We start from the raw sequence: 17,739 nt of genomic DNA on the forward strand, positions 1-17,739 counted from the left end.
CCAGCAATCCAATGTGAAATTCCAGTAGATATATTGGATAACAATATTTAGGCGTATATGTGCATACACCTTATTTAAAAACTACTACAAGTGTTATAAAATCAAGATTACCCAAAGAGAAGCATAATCTCCCCGTTGTTGCATCCCTTCATGCAATAAAGTTAGCCGTTCGCTTGGAGAAAACGTGCATAAAAGAAGTGGTGTTTCAGTGATTGGTTCTTTCTTTCCTTGGCAAATCGTAAATCTACATTCTGGCTTACATAGTTCACGCCAGGAGACGCAACACGTTCACTGACTGCTCCGTTGATGCACGGGAAGCAAGGCAGTTCACCCATTGCCTCGTTCACGAACGGGAAAGTCAGGATTCGTCCCCTCACTGATCCGTTCTCGCGATGAACTGGAAATGCAAATCACTGACTCGTTCACTCACAGATCCATTCAGATGGTGAACGGGAAGTTACGTCATTTTCTTCTTCGTCTTGTTTTCCGGCGAAGTGGCACCAGCTTCAATGCGCATTACTGACATCTACTGGTTGAAGTCATATGAACTGAAAAAAATCACTTCAGGAAGTGATTCGTTCATTCTCGTTCACTGAAAAGATCCGTTCCTTTGAACGAATCGTTCACTCACGAGCCAACACTACACGTAACCGGTCCGTGGCGCAAAAAAGGTTGGGGACCACTGATCTATACCGTTCGCTTTTGAGCTGCTCCATAAAACCATATATATTCCATGTTGATGAGTGCATAGTGTAGTGGTTAGATCAAATCCCAGTGGAACTGAAAATATTTTATCATGGAAAAATTTGCACAGTTGCTCGTGTGCTGCCCCATATATGCACCTCTCTAAAGCTTAGGCCTAGGGTGAGGGCAAGAGGTAGGGATATGTGCTTGGGCTGAAGTTAGGGTTAGAGCTAGGGTTACCCTAACCCTAAAGAATTTTGTATATGTGAAACCCTTTGAGACTGCTTGTGATTTAGGGCTATATAAATAAAATTGACTTGACTTCTTTCTTTCTTGTTTCAGAAAAATGGAGGTGGAGATGCTGGTCCAGAAAGTAAAATCCCTTCCACAATTTGGCTTCAGCCACAGCAGATGCTTTTACTCAACCTGCAGGTAAACAAGCTTATTTTTTACTTTCTTTTGCAGATGACAATAACATGGCAACACATAGGAGATTAAATCTGCTTGGACAAAATAAAAAACGTTTCATACTCACTTGAAACTGGGCTGCCAAAACACATGCTGTGAAATCAATACAATGGACTGTTGCTAATGAATTAATAAAATTTCATCTCTGTTGCAGGCTACTGTAAATGTAGGACACATTTCCTCCTCTCAGTCAAGCCCTCTCATAATCATGTCCACAATTTTACAATAATCTATAGACGTGCATCGTATATCCATAGCCACATACAGATTCTTTGTATACATTTCTGTACCATTTTTCCGCCCCATCATCTTGACCAGCAGTTCCCTCTGCATGCCGTGGGAGGAAGGGAGTGTTAAAGAAAGCACGCACGCAAGCACAGTAGTGTGAGGCTGCTGATTCAGCCCGGGCCACTGCATTCATACATCTGCACTGCAGTGCTGCCTCTGTTCAGCCCCACGCCTTCCCTCAGTCTCTCCCTCCCTCGCTCGCTCTCTCTTTCTCTTGCATGCACATCTTACCACTCAGCCATTTTGGTGGTTGATTCAACGGCATTTCATAAATTTAAGCAGCAACAAATTCGACATCAGCACCCAAAAAAAAAACACACTAGTCACAAGTCTAACTGGAAGGCTGCTTTATTGTTTGGAAATAGATTCGTGCTCAAATGAAGACATTCTTTCACTGATTCTCACTGAATTGTCTCGTGGTTGTGCAACATGTTCCTCTCCCTGGCTGCATTAGTGGCAAGAGATAATGACATTCAAAAATTGTCCCACCCCCACCCCCACCCAGTCAGCCTGTTTTCAGCAAATCATCCCAGTCATGCTAAATCAAAAATACGGTCCATATCGTGAAGATCCAACATTTGAAAATGACAGAAACCTGCAAAACAGAAGGCAAGCCTTTACCAACTCAAAAGCTCGTAAACAGAACATAGGGGAGAACGATCAAGAGTGAAAGCAAGAAAGCAAGAAAGAGGAGAGAGAACTTGTCATATTTTATGATTCTACAATATGAAGTTAGTCCAGACTACATGGCGAGTTAACAATATACAAGTTCATTTGGACTCGGTACATTGCAACTATCATGCTCTGTTTTGATTCCCTCCTGGTAGTTTTGGAGCTCCGCGTCGCCGACTGTGCTGCGAGACTAACTAGAAAGCTAAAAGGCACGTGCCGTTTAGAGATATTGCACCAGAAACAAACACACAGGCAACTAAGACGACTGACTAACCCTTGGGCCTTTACACGTATCGCCATGGAGGTGATGTGAGTTTGTGACAAACATTATAATGCTCAAACACTTCACACACACGTGATGCCAGCATTAAGAATGTGGGAAAAAAAAAGCGGCAAAACATTGTTGAAAATGTAAACGAGAAGGGTATGCTGGTTGGTGCAATCCTCCCACCAAGGCAGGCTCCTGGATTCTCAGCAAGCAGCCAGTGCAACAGCATGCAGTATGCGCTGGCACCTTTGGGTGCTGGCTGGGACAGAAGTTTTGTTATTCACCCAATATACACACAAAGTAAGCTCCATTGATCACTTGTGAAGAAAATAAATAAATAAATAGACAGGCGAGGTGCATCACATAAACTGTTCATAATATATATATATACTATATATATATATATATATATATATATATATATATATATATTTGCAATATAGCTCTGTATATGAAGGTATTGATTTGCAATATAGATTATTTTCCCTTGATCCCTTTTTTCTGTGAAAAGTGAGTAAAAAAAGTCTAGTCTGACATGTCACAGCCTAACAAGTGTGACGGGGCAGAAGCTGGAAGCCATTCTATTTATGCTTATTTATATTTAAGTGTAAAGATTAATAGCTGTAGTTTTTTTTGACGTAGTCCAGTATTTACAAAAAAAAACCTACTCATGCCATTAAAGTAAAATATTACATTAGGTTCTTATGAAAGTTCATTTTTAGCTTCAGAACTAAGCTTACACTTGTTTTTTTTTTTTCTGCTTTCAAACAAATCCACTTTTGGGAATGGAATACTTTTTAAATACATGACGAGCGTACGGATGAATCTTTCTGTTTATCATTCATGGTTTAATTTGGTCAACACCCACACTGATTCTGGAGCGCTCATGCAGAAAGTGGAGTATTTGCAGGACTCGGGTTAACTATCAATAAACAGGAAGTGACATCACTGCACAGTGCTAAAGCTCTGCTGCGGCACGTGTGCTCACAGCACCGTGAGATGCGTCCGGTGCTCTGGTAGTTATTTGGTATTGAATGCGGTGCGGAGAGGGTCGGAGCCTATGTTGTAAAAATCAGTGACATCACCTGCCAGTTTCGACTGAGGTGAATCGAGCTAACATGAACGAAGAATTGGATTGAATGATTTCCATCTAAATGCAACCCACTACCAATTTAAGCGACACCTTTGCAAGCGAGAGCAAAACAATGGGCCTGTTTCATGCTTCTATAAGTCTACGTGTCATAAGCAGGAAGTTCTACAACAAAACGGACCATGACTCTCACTGAAACAAGGCGGCCGGCTGAGATCGTTTCCCGTCATCGTCATCAACATCATGGCATTAAACACAAAGGCGTAAAATGTGATTTAATAAATGCGGCCGTCACATTCACTTGCATTGTGTAGCAGAGCTCAACGAGTATAATATCTCCTGAGAAAAACGGGAGGATTTTTTTTTTTGTTTTTTTTATCCAAGCATTGCATACAATTCTCGGGTCTCTGTTGAGAGCGAAATAAAATACCGTAATCCAAAAAGAAAATAGACATTTAGTCACAAACCCCCTTTCACCGATGAAGAACAACAAGGCAGATCTCTTTGGCTTCTTCACACACTCCAATGCTTACCTTTCTCATTACTCAACTGAAATCAGACAAACATGTTCCCCTCGACGTTTTCTTAAACGAGGCTTATAAAACGGGAAAAACAAGAAGGGGAAAAACGCACACACGCGCACACTTACGTGAATAAGCTCAAGATCTCCTCTCAGCCCTTTCAGAAAAGAAATGCATCACCAATAAAAAAAAATTAAAAAAAAGGCCATACTTGTAAAATCCCCACTGACCACTACAAACAATAAAAGCAAATGGAGCATTACATAGGTGCATAGAAACGTTAAATATAAGCTTCTGATTTTCTGACATTACGTCCTTCATTTTTCTTTCTACATCTTTGAGAGCAGCAGATCCATATTCACATTACAACTGCAATCCACTAGTGTGTGTGTGTGTGTTTTAATATACCAGCATTTTCCATTCTTCTATTTATAGAGGCAACAATTGTAATGTCTGGAGTGAGGGACAAGGTTTCCGTTTGGGGGATGATCGACCCTCGTTATCGCGCCACCGCAGTGTTAGTGTCTTGTGGACTATGAAAAGTTCATGCAAGAGTTCTGGTCAAAAACATGCCATCATGCAAATCATTTCTATGCATTGAACAAGCACAATTACCTATGTTTTTGTTTTGGAAACCGTTCGGAGTAAATGTACGGAAGCCCTTGGCCTGAGTTCACCCCCGTAATAAACAAACCCTAAACAAATTGGTGTGAAAGCCCATGTTCCAACAGAAGAAGAAGAAGAAGAAGAAGAAGAAAAAACAACAACATTCGGACGTGGCTATATAAATAATGGGAGTTAAGTGGCATGGGCAAAATGCTAAATAGTGTTCCTTTTATATTGGTTTGCATTTTTGCTGCTCACATCAACAATTTCTAGCTTGAATAACACCAAAATACTCCCGATGCGCTCTATTATTTGTCTTTCTCTCATTTTGCTCTCCGAGACGTTTCAGTCCTTGCGCAGTGCAACTCTGGCAAGAGTTTCCTTATCTTTCCCGAAAGGCCGTCGTCTTCTTTTGGAATCCGTGAAATCCTCCGTTTGAAGCTCCTTGTCTCCCCCGTGGACGTGACTCATCGAGATACAATGATGTCCCAGCTGATTATGAGAGGAGTTCGAGAGCCTTCGAGCCGTCGTCGACAGTGTGAGCGCTTCCCTCTGAAGGCTGGAACGAAAAACACTGAATCTTTTCTGACTTGCAAATGAAATAATCTGTACATCCGTGCGGGTGTGAGTTTCCTGGTGTTGTTATAATTTGTGGTGTTAATAGCGTGATTATTATTATCCCATCGCCTTAACATTTGGATTCCCTGACGTCTTTTTGGTTTCTTCCTCTCTCGTTCCTCCCTCCCTTGCCCTCGTTGTCGTCCTCCTTCTCCTTGTCGGGTTTGGTGACGCTATCGTACGAGGGCAGGGAGGCGGTGGAGGGCGTGGCCTCCTTCTCTTGTTCCTGATTGTTCCCGCCGTTCTCCACTCTGTTGTTGGTCGGGAGCCGCTTGCAAACGAAACCTCGCCTCGCCAAGTAGACGCGGTAGGCCCGTTGGATGATTCGGACAGACACGTCCTCCTGCTTACGCCTCAGAGTGGTGGTGATGGGCTCATAAGAGACCTTGGAGGGATTGGCCGCCACAAATCGCTCCTCCATTTGCTGCCTCAACATGTCCAACTCACCGCTGTCGCCCAGCACGCGTTTGGTGAAGGCAAACAGGATGTCCAGGCAGTGTATGCGGTCCCCGCTCACCATCGGCATGTCCATAGCGATGAGTTCAATGGTGTTGGGCTTGGGGACTCGCAGCGGGTGTTCAAGTGCGTCCGCAAAGTCGGAAAGCTTGGCGTAGGTGATGAACTGGGAGGCGGTGGGGTCAAACTTCTCCCATATCTCATAGAAGGTCTCAAAGTCATCCTCGCTGAGCGGGTCAGCGCTCTCCTCCGTGGCCACGCTGAAGTTCTCCAGAATGATGGCGATGTACATGTTGACCACAATTAGGAAAGAAATGATGATGTACATAACAAAGAAGAAGATGCCCACAGATGGGTTGCCGCAGTCTCCGGTGGAAGGAGTGCCGGAATTCTCCAGCAAGGGATCGCAGTCCGGAGGGTAGTTCAGAATGGGCAGCAGCAGGCCGTCCCAGCCAGCTGACGTGGTGATCATAAACAAGATGATCATGCTGTTGCCAAAGGTCTCGAAGTTGTACATGTCGTCGATTCCGGCCCCGTGTTTTACGTAGCCAAAGTTGGACATGCCGAAGATGGAGAAAATGAACATGACCAGGAAAAGCAGCAGGCCGATGTTGAACAAGGCCGGGAGTGACATCATCAGGGCGAAGAGTAGAGTTCTGATGCCTTTGGCGCCCTTGATGAGGCGCAGGATTCGACCGATACGAGCCAGTCGAATCACCCTGAACAGCGTCGGCGACACAAAGTACTTCTCGATCAAGTCGGCGAGGAACATTCCTACAAATGAAGAGATCGAAAATCAGAGAGGCATCATACTAGGAAGTCATTCAAAACAGCACTCGAACTCCCTTCAATTGTAAAATCACAGTTGTCATTTTTGGGGCAGTAGGTGTTTCTCAGCAACCAATGATTTGGTACTGAATTCCTAAAAACAATACAGAGCAACTTCAAACTGTATCTTCCATCACTTGACATTATTAAGAATGACATTTAACCAAATGCCATTTATTGAGATTCATCTTCATTTGTGTAATGGTATCACCACCAAAAGTATCAAAGGTCGTCAGATTGACCCCATATTTCTTATAAGTACTGTAACAGGTTTGTGCATACTGTTTCTCATATATTGACCAGGGGGGGGGTTATTCAATTTCGATTTGAGAGGAGGCCATACATAAGTAATATATTTTTATCCACTGTTCAGTACTAAACGTACAATAAGAGTGACTCTTAAAAGCATAGAATGTAAAAGTCGATTTGACAAATTCCAATCAAAATACTTCATATGAACACTTGTGAATACTTGCCCACGATGGAGAGGATGACCACCACCACGTCAAAGATGTTCCAGCCGTTGGTGAAGTAGTAGTGACGCAGCGCAAAGAGCTTTAGTAAAAACTCGCCGGTGAAGACAATGATGAAGATGAAGTTGACCCAGTAGAGCACGTCCTCTGTCTCTTTTGACTGGTCGTCTGTCTCCACCATCATGGTGACCATGTTGAGGCAGATGAGGATCATGATGGAGATGTCAAACACTTGCTGGGTCACAAAGTCAAACACCATGCCCTGGATTTTGTTCTGAGAGGGAGAGAAAAGATGTTCTACAATGATGACGACACTTTCATTCATTTAAAAAAATAAAAATAAAAATTTACCTGTGGTCTGGGTATAGGCTTTTGCGGTTTCTTTGAGCCAAGTTTCTTCATCGCATTGTAGTATTTCTTCTGTTCTTCCGTCATGAATATATCCTGACCTCCAAAGTAAAGGATCAAAAACAAAATGGTTACAATCGTCGAGTAGACGTCCCTCAAGAAGGTGCACGAGCGAGGAAAATCAAACTTATCTTTTTCTTTTGCTGGTTGAAGTTATCAATGATGACACCAATGAAGAGGTTTAGGGTGAAGAATGAACCAAAGATAATGAAGATGACAAAGTAGATGTACATGTATAAGTTGTCTTCATACACCGGCTGATCCCCCACCTGGAAAAGAGCACGTAACAGGGTAACTATAATTAAAAAAACAAAATAAGCAAAACTAACATTTTTAAATATTTTTGTAAAGGAAATAAAATAAAAATGAGTGCTTTTTATAAAAAAAACTAACTCAATTTCATATTTAAAAAAAGTCTTTCAAATTTCAAATTCAATTTCAAATTCAAAACAAAGCATTATCAGAAAAAAATACTAACCTGTTTTAAAAACTTCAAGTGGATTTAAAAAGCATAAAAATCAAAACAAAATCAAAAGTACGAGACATAATGAAAAAAAAATCAGCCCTACCTTTCGAGAATCAATTGCCGCATACATAATGTCCATCCAACCTTTAAATGTTGCCTAAAAGGTTGAGACACAACATGTGAGAAAACACTGTGCATCAAGCGGGACGACCCGTAGAAAACACTCCTTACCACTTGCAGGAGCGCCAGGTAGCCTGCCCCCACATTATCAAAGTTGATCTTGACATTTCTCCACCTGATTCCCGTTTGGTTATCATTGATGAGAGCAAAACACTCCGATCGGTTGTTAACCTCGTCGGGACGGAACGTGTACTCTTCTGTGTCATTGAAGCAGTAGTAGTACTTCCCAGCAAACAGGTTCACACCCATGATGCTGAAGATGAGCCAGAAGATGAGACACACCAGCAGCACGTTCATAATGGAAGGAATGGCCCCGACCAAGGCGTTCACCACAACCTGAAGAGAATAAATGCTCAAATCACATTGTTTTGACCAACATAACATGCATTGACATCAACACAAGCAGAAACTGAAATGCACATTCGCTCTCTCCTCAAGAAAACTGTCTAAGCCTAATAAGAAAAGCAAATAGAAGGTAGATTTTTGCAAACTGCATTTTATTTGTACATACAGGTACCGACAAATTATTTTCTCAATGGCCATTATTCTATTGGAATGTGCATTTTAATAACAGGTTGTGTGATGAGACAACCAAGGAGAATTAGGGCCGCACAAAACAGCACCATGTTAGAGAAGAAAGTTGTAATTATTTGAGAATAAAGTCCAAAGTTTAGAAGAAAGACTTCTAATATGAGATGTGATTTTATGTCATGTGCCTCACTCCGAAAATGGCTTATAAGTTTGTCAAAAAATTGTATAGTCAATGTTATGTCATGAAAATCATCAGTGATACATTTATTGTGCACAAAAAAGTCTTAAGAACGCTTCAGAAAAAAATTCTTAATAAATATTTAATGATCTTATATGATTAAAATATTCATTCTTTTATTCTTGCAATATTCCAACATTTTTTGCACTTCCATTAAAAATCTATCCTGGTAACAACTTTCTTCTCCTAATTTTCCTTTTGTCATTTCAATGTTGCCCTAATACTCCTTGTGAATTATATGAATGCAAAATATGAGAAGAAGAAAAGAAAAAAAACCAAGAGCTTGTCAAACATGAGACGACGCATCCAACAGATGGATGGCGAGCACGGATGTGTGGGGGAGGGGAGCATATGCAACCAGAAGTTTGGTGGTCTTCCAGTGTGACAATACCAAAGCCAAACTGCCATGAGATCAGTGAACAGCACATTTTGTGACGGCGCGACAGGCAGAAGCTTCTGAGCCTAACACATTTGCTTTCCCTTTGGCACCAACGAGAATGTGACAAGCCGCCTTTCATAACTGAATCAGGCTCAGAGCAGCTATCAAAACAATTGACCGAGAATTGCCGTGTCATATTTTTGGGGAGCAGCAACCAAGTTCATGCACAAGCCAGTTTGAGGATCCTCGTATTTTGACCATTGGAGATGATCTTCATCCATGCAAATAAACAAAACATTTTTACAATTTGATCCATGTCTTTTTTTTTTTTTTTATCCTTTTGTCTTTAATCGGCATGCAGAAGCAGCAGCTGCCTGGTACGCATCTTGGGCCTTACCCTCATCCCTTCAAAACGTGACAGGGCCCTGAGGGGTCGCAAGGCCCTCAGTGTCCTGAGTGACTTAATCGGGCCGAGATCGGAGAAGCCCAAGGCATTAGCTATAAGGCTGACTATAGACACCTACACAGATAGGGACAGAGGGACAGACAGGGGACAGAAGCAAAGGAAGAAAGGACCCACATGGTTAGAGGGGACAGAGGGGGAAGGTCAGGCCCTACTCATCTTGGAATTGTCACAACATCAAATGAGGAACTGCAGCTTCTGTGTATCGTGAATCGTATAATCGTCGTCGTTTTGTCTTGTTTACTTCTGTCTGTTTTGGCTGTAGTTTGGCAAGCGAGTCGAGCGACGACCGGCTCGACAGCACACCTGGAAAGAAACTTGTGGTTGGCACAGTGAGCGGGAGAAAAGAGTCCAACGAAGGGAAAATAATCTGAGGAAAGGGGGAAGGGGGGGGGGGGGGATGTTGTCACAGACACCCAACCAATATGACACGATAACATATAGACGAGTACAAAGGCAATACAGTTGCTAGATCTCACTTAAAAGAGGACAAACAGAAGAATGCAGAAGATTGAGGAGTGTCAGGGTGGGGACGGGAGAACCTGTGAGAGTCGCAGCAACCAAAGCCTTACCGCGGGCCCTCAAACAAGAGTCACGCTTAACTTAAAGTGCAAACCTGTTTGTGAGAGAGAAGACGTTAGAGCAGAGCGTTGCATGAAACCAGAGCAACCCTTCCTGCGATGACACGATTGAAAATATTTTGGGGTGACAGAGCCAGCTTCCACGGAAATATTCATAACATACATTGTTGGTTTGTGTAAGAAGAAGACAAATGTACTTACATCCACAATAAAGAAGTCCAACCAGCACCAGGCGTTAGTGAAGTACTTGACAAAACCATAAGCCACCCATTTGAGCAACATCTCCAGAATGAAAATGTAGGTGAAAACCCGATCGGCGTACTCCAGAATAATACGGATGGTCTTCCTTTGCTCAATGTAGACGTCCTCAAAGGCCTACAAAGAAGTAAAGACTTTAGCCATTAATGACTTCAACCAAAATGGAAGACCGTTCATATTGTCACGTAAACACAACAGAATCCAGTCATAAAAAGTTCAACCATTTTATAATTGATTTTGAAAGCGGGATTGTGACAACAATTCATTGCAATATCTCACTGTTATTCAAAGGAAGACAATTTCCAGACACCTAATTTACCTTTGCAGGCCACCTAAAATGATGTATCGGGCCGTATTTGGCCCCCGGACCTTGAGTTCAACACCAGTGGTCTAAACCATTACAATAATTCAAAATAGATAGTTGGAAAGTTTGTTTACATCCCCACGGTGGGTTTGTTGCATATTACAGAGAAAGAGGAAGGAAGGCCAACTTTACGCCGTTTCTTTCGCACATTCGGCAGCATTTAAGTGTTTTCATTTGGCCACAGGCCTCCCTCGCACCGGAAAAGCTGCAACGCTAAGCTGGATTTTGTCGGATGAAAGGTTGGTGCATTAAAGCGCTCGGCTTTCCATTAGCAACAGTCATACGGCATAAGAAGCAGCTGCGGAAGAAAAGCAGGTGCTGGTCTTCCTTGTACGTCGCATATCAAGGATGATTTTCTTTTAATCTAATGAGAGCAGTTGGCTCTGCTCAACAGGTTAGCATTATTTAAAGCGGCATTTGCAGTTTAAAAAAAAAAACGGTTAGGAAGCACAGTTATCTTACCAGGGCTCCACTGCTAAGTAAGATCATGAAGATGATGAGTGTTTCGAACCAGTTGTGTTCCACTATCAGGTAGCAGGTCTTCCTCAGGAACCACCAGTGCTTCCCCCAGCCATGAGTGATGGGAACATCACAGCATTTGTATTTGGCCACACATTCTGCATGACAGATCAGTAGGCCAACGATGTAATGTGAGTTCTCGGAATGGGCAATCAATCTTGCTGATGGTGCTCGTACCACGTACCATCTGTCCAGCAGGCCTCTGGGTCAAGGTACTCCTCCACAACCTCCACCACTGCCACCTCCTCCACGTCAGGCTTAATGTCTATTGTGCTGCCCTCAGATGAACTGGTATCATCCAGCTAGGAGACAAGCCCAAACGCTCGTTTAAATAAGGCCAATATGTGTTTGTATGAATCACTAGATTTACGACCGCGATGATCTAAGTGTTATCGTAATGTATACTCAAGTGATTCATCCTCGCTATGACTCCCTTCCCCTGCAGCTTTTAGCATATAATCAAAAGGAAGCAATTAAACGTATGCTTTAATGCTGCTATTGTTATGCATTCATAAATAATATCCCGCGGGGGTGAACAGATTTTTGTTTGAATTGAGTTGAAGGTATGGACAAAATACATTTATCTCAATTTTCTCTAGAGATTTGAAATTAAAAACTAGCATACTCCCAATGTCAAAGTCAACATGTTTGTGAATTCAACTTATGAGCAAGTGATCCTGAGCTATGTCATCTGAAAAAGTCAGCAAAAAGCTGCATTTAGATTTGCTCCTGCGTTCGCTCTCATATCGCTTTCTCTCCAAATATCCGGATGAGTCGTTGCTTTTCTGATTGGTTGGTGGTAGTTTTGTACGCCGTCGCTTCCTGCAGTGTATCCTTCGCCTGAGAACTAATGTAAGGTAGGTTCAGGGAGCCCGGCGGAACATAAACCTGGTGTAGGTGTTATAACAGAGTGCGCCATTAGCTTCTTTAAACGAGGCCCAGACAAAGACACCACCAACCTACTTCTGAGGCTTTGAGTTAAACTTCATAAAACTTAATGAGGAGATATGTCACAGTCAACTGTAACTGTTATTAAAGAGTATTTATCACACATGTTGGTCAGACTTTGCTAATATGAGGGCGAAGTGATGTTGTGTCTCACGCTGGTAAAATTAAGACTTACTTATGCTTAAAAATGAGATGAGTGAGGCGGGTTATTTGAGCTTCGAAAGACAACAACAAAAAGGAAAAACTAAATTGTACCGCAACAGGACTGTATTGATTTAGAATGTTCCAGTGCACAAATCAAATGAACAAATAAATAAAAGATAAATAAATAAATAAAATTTAATAAATAAATAAATCGGTGCTGACAGTTCTCCTATTACTCCATCGTACTTACATCCTTGCTGTTCTCCGCCTCCGATTCACTGCTGAAGTCCTCGGTGTTAAGGTTTTCAAAGTCCGACTCTCCAACGGCAATTGGAACGCAGACAGTCAGGTTTGGGTTGTGGATGAAGGACATGTAGTCTTCATCAATCATGTACTTTCCAACGCTGCTCCCAATGCCGCTGGTGGTACCGTTGCCGTTTTTAGCATAGTCCAGTTCACGGTTGATGTCCACTGAGTGGTTGGCAATGCAGTTGAGCTTTTTCTCGTACATTTCATCCAGAGGTTTTTGTTCATCCTCAACAGGCTGCAAATAAAAAAATCAAAAATACATAGATTATTGCCTGTGCCAGGCATGTTGTTTAGGCAGCCGGTAACTGTTAAACGCACTTTGATTTTCATTTAATTAGCATACGCAAAGTTTTTTTTTAAACATTTTTTTTAAGTAAGTGCCAGTACAATTTCATTTGAGCTAACCTTAAGATTGAAACCTGATTGATGATCCTGATCATCAATTATTAGGGGAAGCGGGGAGGGATCGATTTTGGTACACCACCACTTTGCTTACCTTCCTGAGCACCGTGGCGACAAAGAGACGCATGTGCACCTTGAACCAGGCAATGCCGATCTTAATGCGAGCAACAGCGAGCTGGAGATTGTTTGGCTCGCCATCGTCATCTGTGGCGGCGAGGTTGTCAGCGCTGAAAGAGCTCAGCAACAAAGCTAAGAATAAATTTAAAACCTATGGAGGATTGAAATTTTAGTGAGTTTCGTTCTTTCAAAACCTTCCACGTGTGACGTTTTGTTTTTTTCAACTTACCACCAAGTTCCCGATGACCATGACCATCATGAAGACAGTGAGGCACATTGTCTGTCCTGCCACCTCCATACAATCCCACATGGTCTCAATCCACTCCCCACACAACACTCTGAATACAATCAGGAAGGAGTGGAAGAAGTCATGCATGTGCCAGCGAGGCAGTTTACAGTCACTGGCGATCTTGCACACACAGTCCTTGTAGCTTTTGCCAAACAGTTGCATGCCCACCACAGCAAAGATGAAGACAATGATGGCCAGCACCAGGGTCAGATTACCCAGCGCCCCCACTGAATTACCAATAATCTTGATCAACATGTTGAGTGTGGGCCATGATTTGGCTAGTTTGAACACTCTCAACTATGAGAGATGGGGAAAAACAAAACAAAAAAATACTTTAATATTTGGATTATGCTGCATTGTTGAGGTGGTGGGGGAGAAAAAAAGATTCTACTTACCAATCGGAAGGACCTGAGCACTGACAGACCCTCCACATCTTGGAGTCCCAGCTCCACTAAACTCAGTGTCACTATGAAACCATCAAAACAATTCCATCCTTCCTGAAAGTAGTAATAGGGATCCATGGCTACCAGTTTGGCAAACATCTCCCCAGCAAAGATCCCTGTGAAAACCTGAGAATACACAGAGGAAAAAAACAAATTGGTTTTATTGGAAATGGGTAGTGCTGTACAAGATACACTCCCAGAGTCAAAAGCACACTTAAATGATAATAATATTTAAAAAAATATTATTATAAAAATATAATTATTATTAAAAAATTGGATTTTGTATTAAAAATGCTGTCTTAAAAACAACCCAATTTGGGTTAAAAATCAAATCCAAGTTTCTGGGTCATTTTGCATCAAACAGTCAATTTTTTGGGACAAAACAATCCAACAATTTTTTTTTTTTTGCAAAACAACACCAAGGATATTCAAATTGACCCAACTTCCTCAATTTTTTAACCCAGCAGTTTTAAGGGTATGTTGTGAGAGTCCTGTTGAAAAACGCTGCAATCTGCAGTTGGTGGTGCACAAAAGAAAAAGTGAGTCCCGATTGTTTGCGAATTGATAAAACTCAGCAGGTAAGACAGCAATGTAACACTATGTTCACTTGTCACTGAACTCACACTTGATAGAATTAATACTCGGAACCTTAATCACATTTTACGTGTGGTGAAGAGAACACCCAATGAGTCATACTGCACCATCCTCTACCAATCTGACCTAATTTTTTTCCTGTACTGACACTGAGTCAGTATTTGGCAAAAGAAGGCTGCAATCTGACAGACAGATTCAGCCTGTGAGGCACAGGGAGTTTTTTTCCCCCCTCATTATTTTAAGGCTGTAGACTGAGTGCTTGGTGTATAACAAAGACATGGGAGCAGAAGTTGAGGTAAGCAAGACACAACGGAAATTGGAGCCTGACATGAGTGGAGGTGATGGGGAGTGGGAGAGAATGCGGACTGGCTACATTAAAACCGAACTAAATCTTTAATGAGCCCCCATCAAAGTCCTATATACAGTACGTATGTGCAGTCTTAAGTGCACGTATGCATAAAAGGGACACACTTGCAATATTTCTCGAACTGGGCGGTAAGCAACTTAAGAAGGAATACAAAACGTGGTTCTTCTCACCAGATTGCCTACAGAGAGGACGTGCTCAAATTGCTCCGTCATTGGGTAGTGCTCCATGGCCATGAAAAGGGTGTTGAGGACAATGCAGATGGTGATGGCCAAGTCAACAAAGGGGTCCATGACAATCAAGTAGACGATATGCTTGAGCTTCAGCCACTTGGGATGGCACTCCCAGATTAGAAAGGTGTTGGCGAATTTGTACCAACAGGGGGGGCACTTCCTCTGAGATTCCTCCAATTCTGCGAATTTAAAAAGGTGGAAGAAGAGTTGAAAAGGGAGCAGACGCAGGAAGTAAAAATGCATGTATGTTTGACTTTTAATTATAATTGAGGCTACCATGAAGGTAGCACAGCAAATGATATAACATTGTATATCTACCATCTAAGAGAGTGTTGGTGACTACGCTCATCTGACTGTTGGCGCGGTCTTTTCCTTTGAAGGAGGAGTTGAGCTGATCCACTGATACCATGAGAGAGCCAGAGTGCTTCTTCTTAATTTCCACATCTGTGGTCTGTACTCAGAAAAGAGACAAAAATAGGTACTTGTGAATAAACTCACGTAAACAAATGATGATGCCCTCAGTAATTGAAGCCAAAAACACTTGGTCTCAACCCTAACTGGTTTGAGGAATCTAATTTAAATTTGTGTATTTTACGTGTTTGCAAGATACATCATGTGCCAAAGTGTAACATTTGCGTTTATTCATCCATTAATTTTTAAATGAACCTTTACTAAATTAAAGGTACAAATTTGTAAGTAATCTGAACAAGCTAGCACCTCATAATCAGAAAATACAAAAGCATGAACTCAAGTTTTTCAGACTCAAAAATAAAAAGTGGGTCATGACAACATGATATTGTTTGACTTTGATTTGTAGGGTGAAGAATTGCTTGCAGTGCCTGATACATAGTGATGCATCATTATCACTATATCAAGCATGATGAGGAGCACAGATGCAGCTCTCAAACGTAAACTACTGATGTCGAGAGTGCCAGGCTAGCTTGTTCGAGTGACTACAAATGATACCTTTTTAGCACTGACAACCTCAACATACCCTAATTCAAAGCCCGAAGCTATTATTTACTGTGCATGACATACTGACAGTCTACATGCAACGGCATGCAGGTCATGTCAAGAGAGGAATTCAAGACATTATTTGCTGCTGTACCATGCTACATCCGGACAGAGGTAAAAATAAAAACAGGTTGGCTGACAATACAACGGCGCTCTTATCATGCTAGCGAGGGATATTCTCAGAATCAAATTGAATCTTGCACCATCCAGTGGTTTGGCAGCAGTGGATAACTGAAGAAAATGTAATGGAACTGCCCGCGGAACAATAGGAGCATAGAAGGGGAAAGAAGGTAAAAAGACAGATATCAAAAGAAGGATAGCTTGAACTAACGTGACCCATACCAGGAAAGACGCTACAACTAAGCTAGCTAAAGTCAGCAAATGAACGATTGTATAAGCATTTGACGGGATTCACTTGAACAATTCCGAGGAAAGCAACAATAGATAGCTGATGCAGAAATTCCTGTAGTATTTGTTGAAAATTAATCTACGGAGCCTTTGGCGGATGCAGCCAAGAAATGTACTCCATTTTTGCTAGTTTAGGACATCAACAACCACAACCAATTACACATAATAGTATTCTTAATTGATTCTTATGTCCTTCACTCAACCTAAAGCTTTAAGTTGTTGAAGAAACTATGAGGGCTTGCTAGATATTGCTTACTGGGACAGGTAGTTGCCAATCTACAACCTAATCAACCTTAAGAACTTAAGACAGTATTTACAGCTCGGCAATCTTCAGCTTGCTCAGCTGAGTCTGGCTCTCAATATCGACAATCGGGTTCTATGATAACAGGACCTTTTCTTATTCCAATTGTTGCCCATCCTGGATGTGCGGCACTCTATCAACACTATACAACCAAAATGGTCGTATATCACGACGTACATGTACTAATTAATCACCGGGGAGACTGTTCTATATGGTTTATGCTTTGTCTATTAGAGGACACCCTGAAAAATGCATTCCATCAATGAGATTAAATAGATTCACAGGTTGGAAGTGGAAGAAAAAGAAACTACAGAGAGAGAGGAGCAATCGCCAAGGGGAAAGGAGGTTGTGAAGGAGAAGCTGCGGAGGAGACTGAGGCCGCCACCATCATGCCTAAACTGTACCGGTTGTCCCACGGACGTCCTTACACTGTCATCAGTGGCTGCCTTATCTATTTTCACCTCAGGCAGAAGCCGTCTGCCAGGCCCCGGGCCGATGAGCGACACCACGCCATTGCAGTCCACGGTGCTGTTCCTCTTCCCTCCTGAGTGAGGCGCCAGCGGGTGGATGCGTGACGAGCCTTGGCTGTAGCCGCTGTAGCTGTTCCGGCGGAAAGGGATGAACAGGGAACCCCGGCGGTCCTCGCTCTCCTCCACCGTACTGTGCTCGTCGTCGGCAAACTCGTTCTCCGAGCCCATGTCCTTGGAGCGGCCTTTGAAGCTGAAGATGCTGCTGCGGCTGTTGTGGCGTGACATGAAGGGCGAGCCCGGGATGCTCAGGAGTGACTGGAGAGGGAAGACGGGAGTCCTTAAAT

At 42.4% G+C, this 17,739-nt stretch overlaps 1 protein-coding gene across 8 annotated transcripts in view; it reads right to left on the reverse strand.

Annotated features, from left to right (window-relative positions):
• Positions 1-1,770: 1,770 nt before the first annotated feature.
• Positions 1,771-17,739, reverse strand: part of scn8ab (sodium channel, voltage gated, type VIII, alpha subunit b) — a 33,282-nt gene continuing 17,313 nt past the window's right edge. For 3 of the 8 annotated variants that reach the window (XM_037251554.1, XM_037251553.1, XM_037251555.1), the window contains exons 12-28: positions 17,354-17,710; positions 15,521-15,653; positions 15,143-15,381; positions 13,964-14,137; positions 13,509-13,865; positions 13,257-13,430; positions 12,702-12,995; positions 11,544-11,661; positions 11,303-11,457; positions 10,420-10,593; positions 9,572-9,694; positions 8,078-8,362; positions 7,950-8,003; positions 7,512-7,649; positions 7,324-7,428; positions 6,976-7,246; positions 1,771-6,445 (exon numbers count right to left, since the gene is read on the reverse strand). In XM_037251554.1, coding sequence (XP_037107449.1) covers positions 5,286-6,445; positions 6,976-7,246; positions 7,324-7,428; positions 7,512-7,649; positions 7,950-8,003; positions 8,078-8,362; positions 9,572-9,694; positions 10,420-10,593; positions 11,303-11,457; positions 11,544-11,661; positions 12,702-12,995; positions 13,257-13,430; positions 13,509-13,865; positions 13,964-14,137; positions 15,143-15,381; positions 15,521-15,653; positions 17,354-17,710 — 4,311 coding nt within the window. In that variant the 3' untranslated portion in view covers positions 1,771-5,285. The remainder of the gene's footprint in view (positions 6,446-6,975; positions 7,247-7,323; positions 7,429-7,511; positions 7,650-7,949; positions 8,004-8,077; positions 8,363-9,571; positions 9,695-10,419; positions 10,594-11,302; positions 11,458-11,543; positions 11,662-12,701; positions 12,996-13,256; positions 13,431-13,508; positions 13,866-13,963; positions 14,138-15,142; positions 15,382-15,520; positions 15,654-17,353; positions 17,711-17,739) is intronic. The other 5 variants (XM_037251556.1, XM_037251557.1, XM_037251560.1 and 2 more) reach the window with 3 other exon arrangements.

Source organism: Syngnathus acus, chromosome 5 (assembly GCF_901709675.1).
Source record: "Syngnathus acus chromosome 5, fSynAcu1.2, whole genome shotgun sequence".
In the NCBI taxonomy this organism is placed as follows: domain Eukaryota; kingdom Metazoa; phylum Chordata; class Actinopteri; order Syngnathiformes; family Syngnathidae; genus Syngnathus; species Syngnathus acus.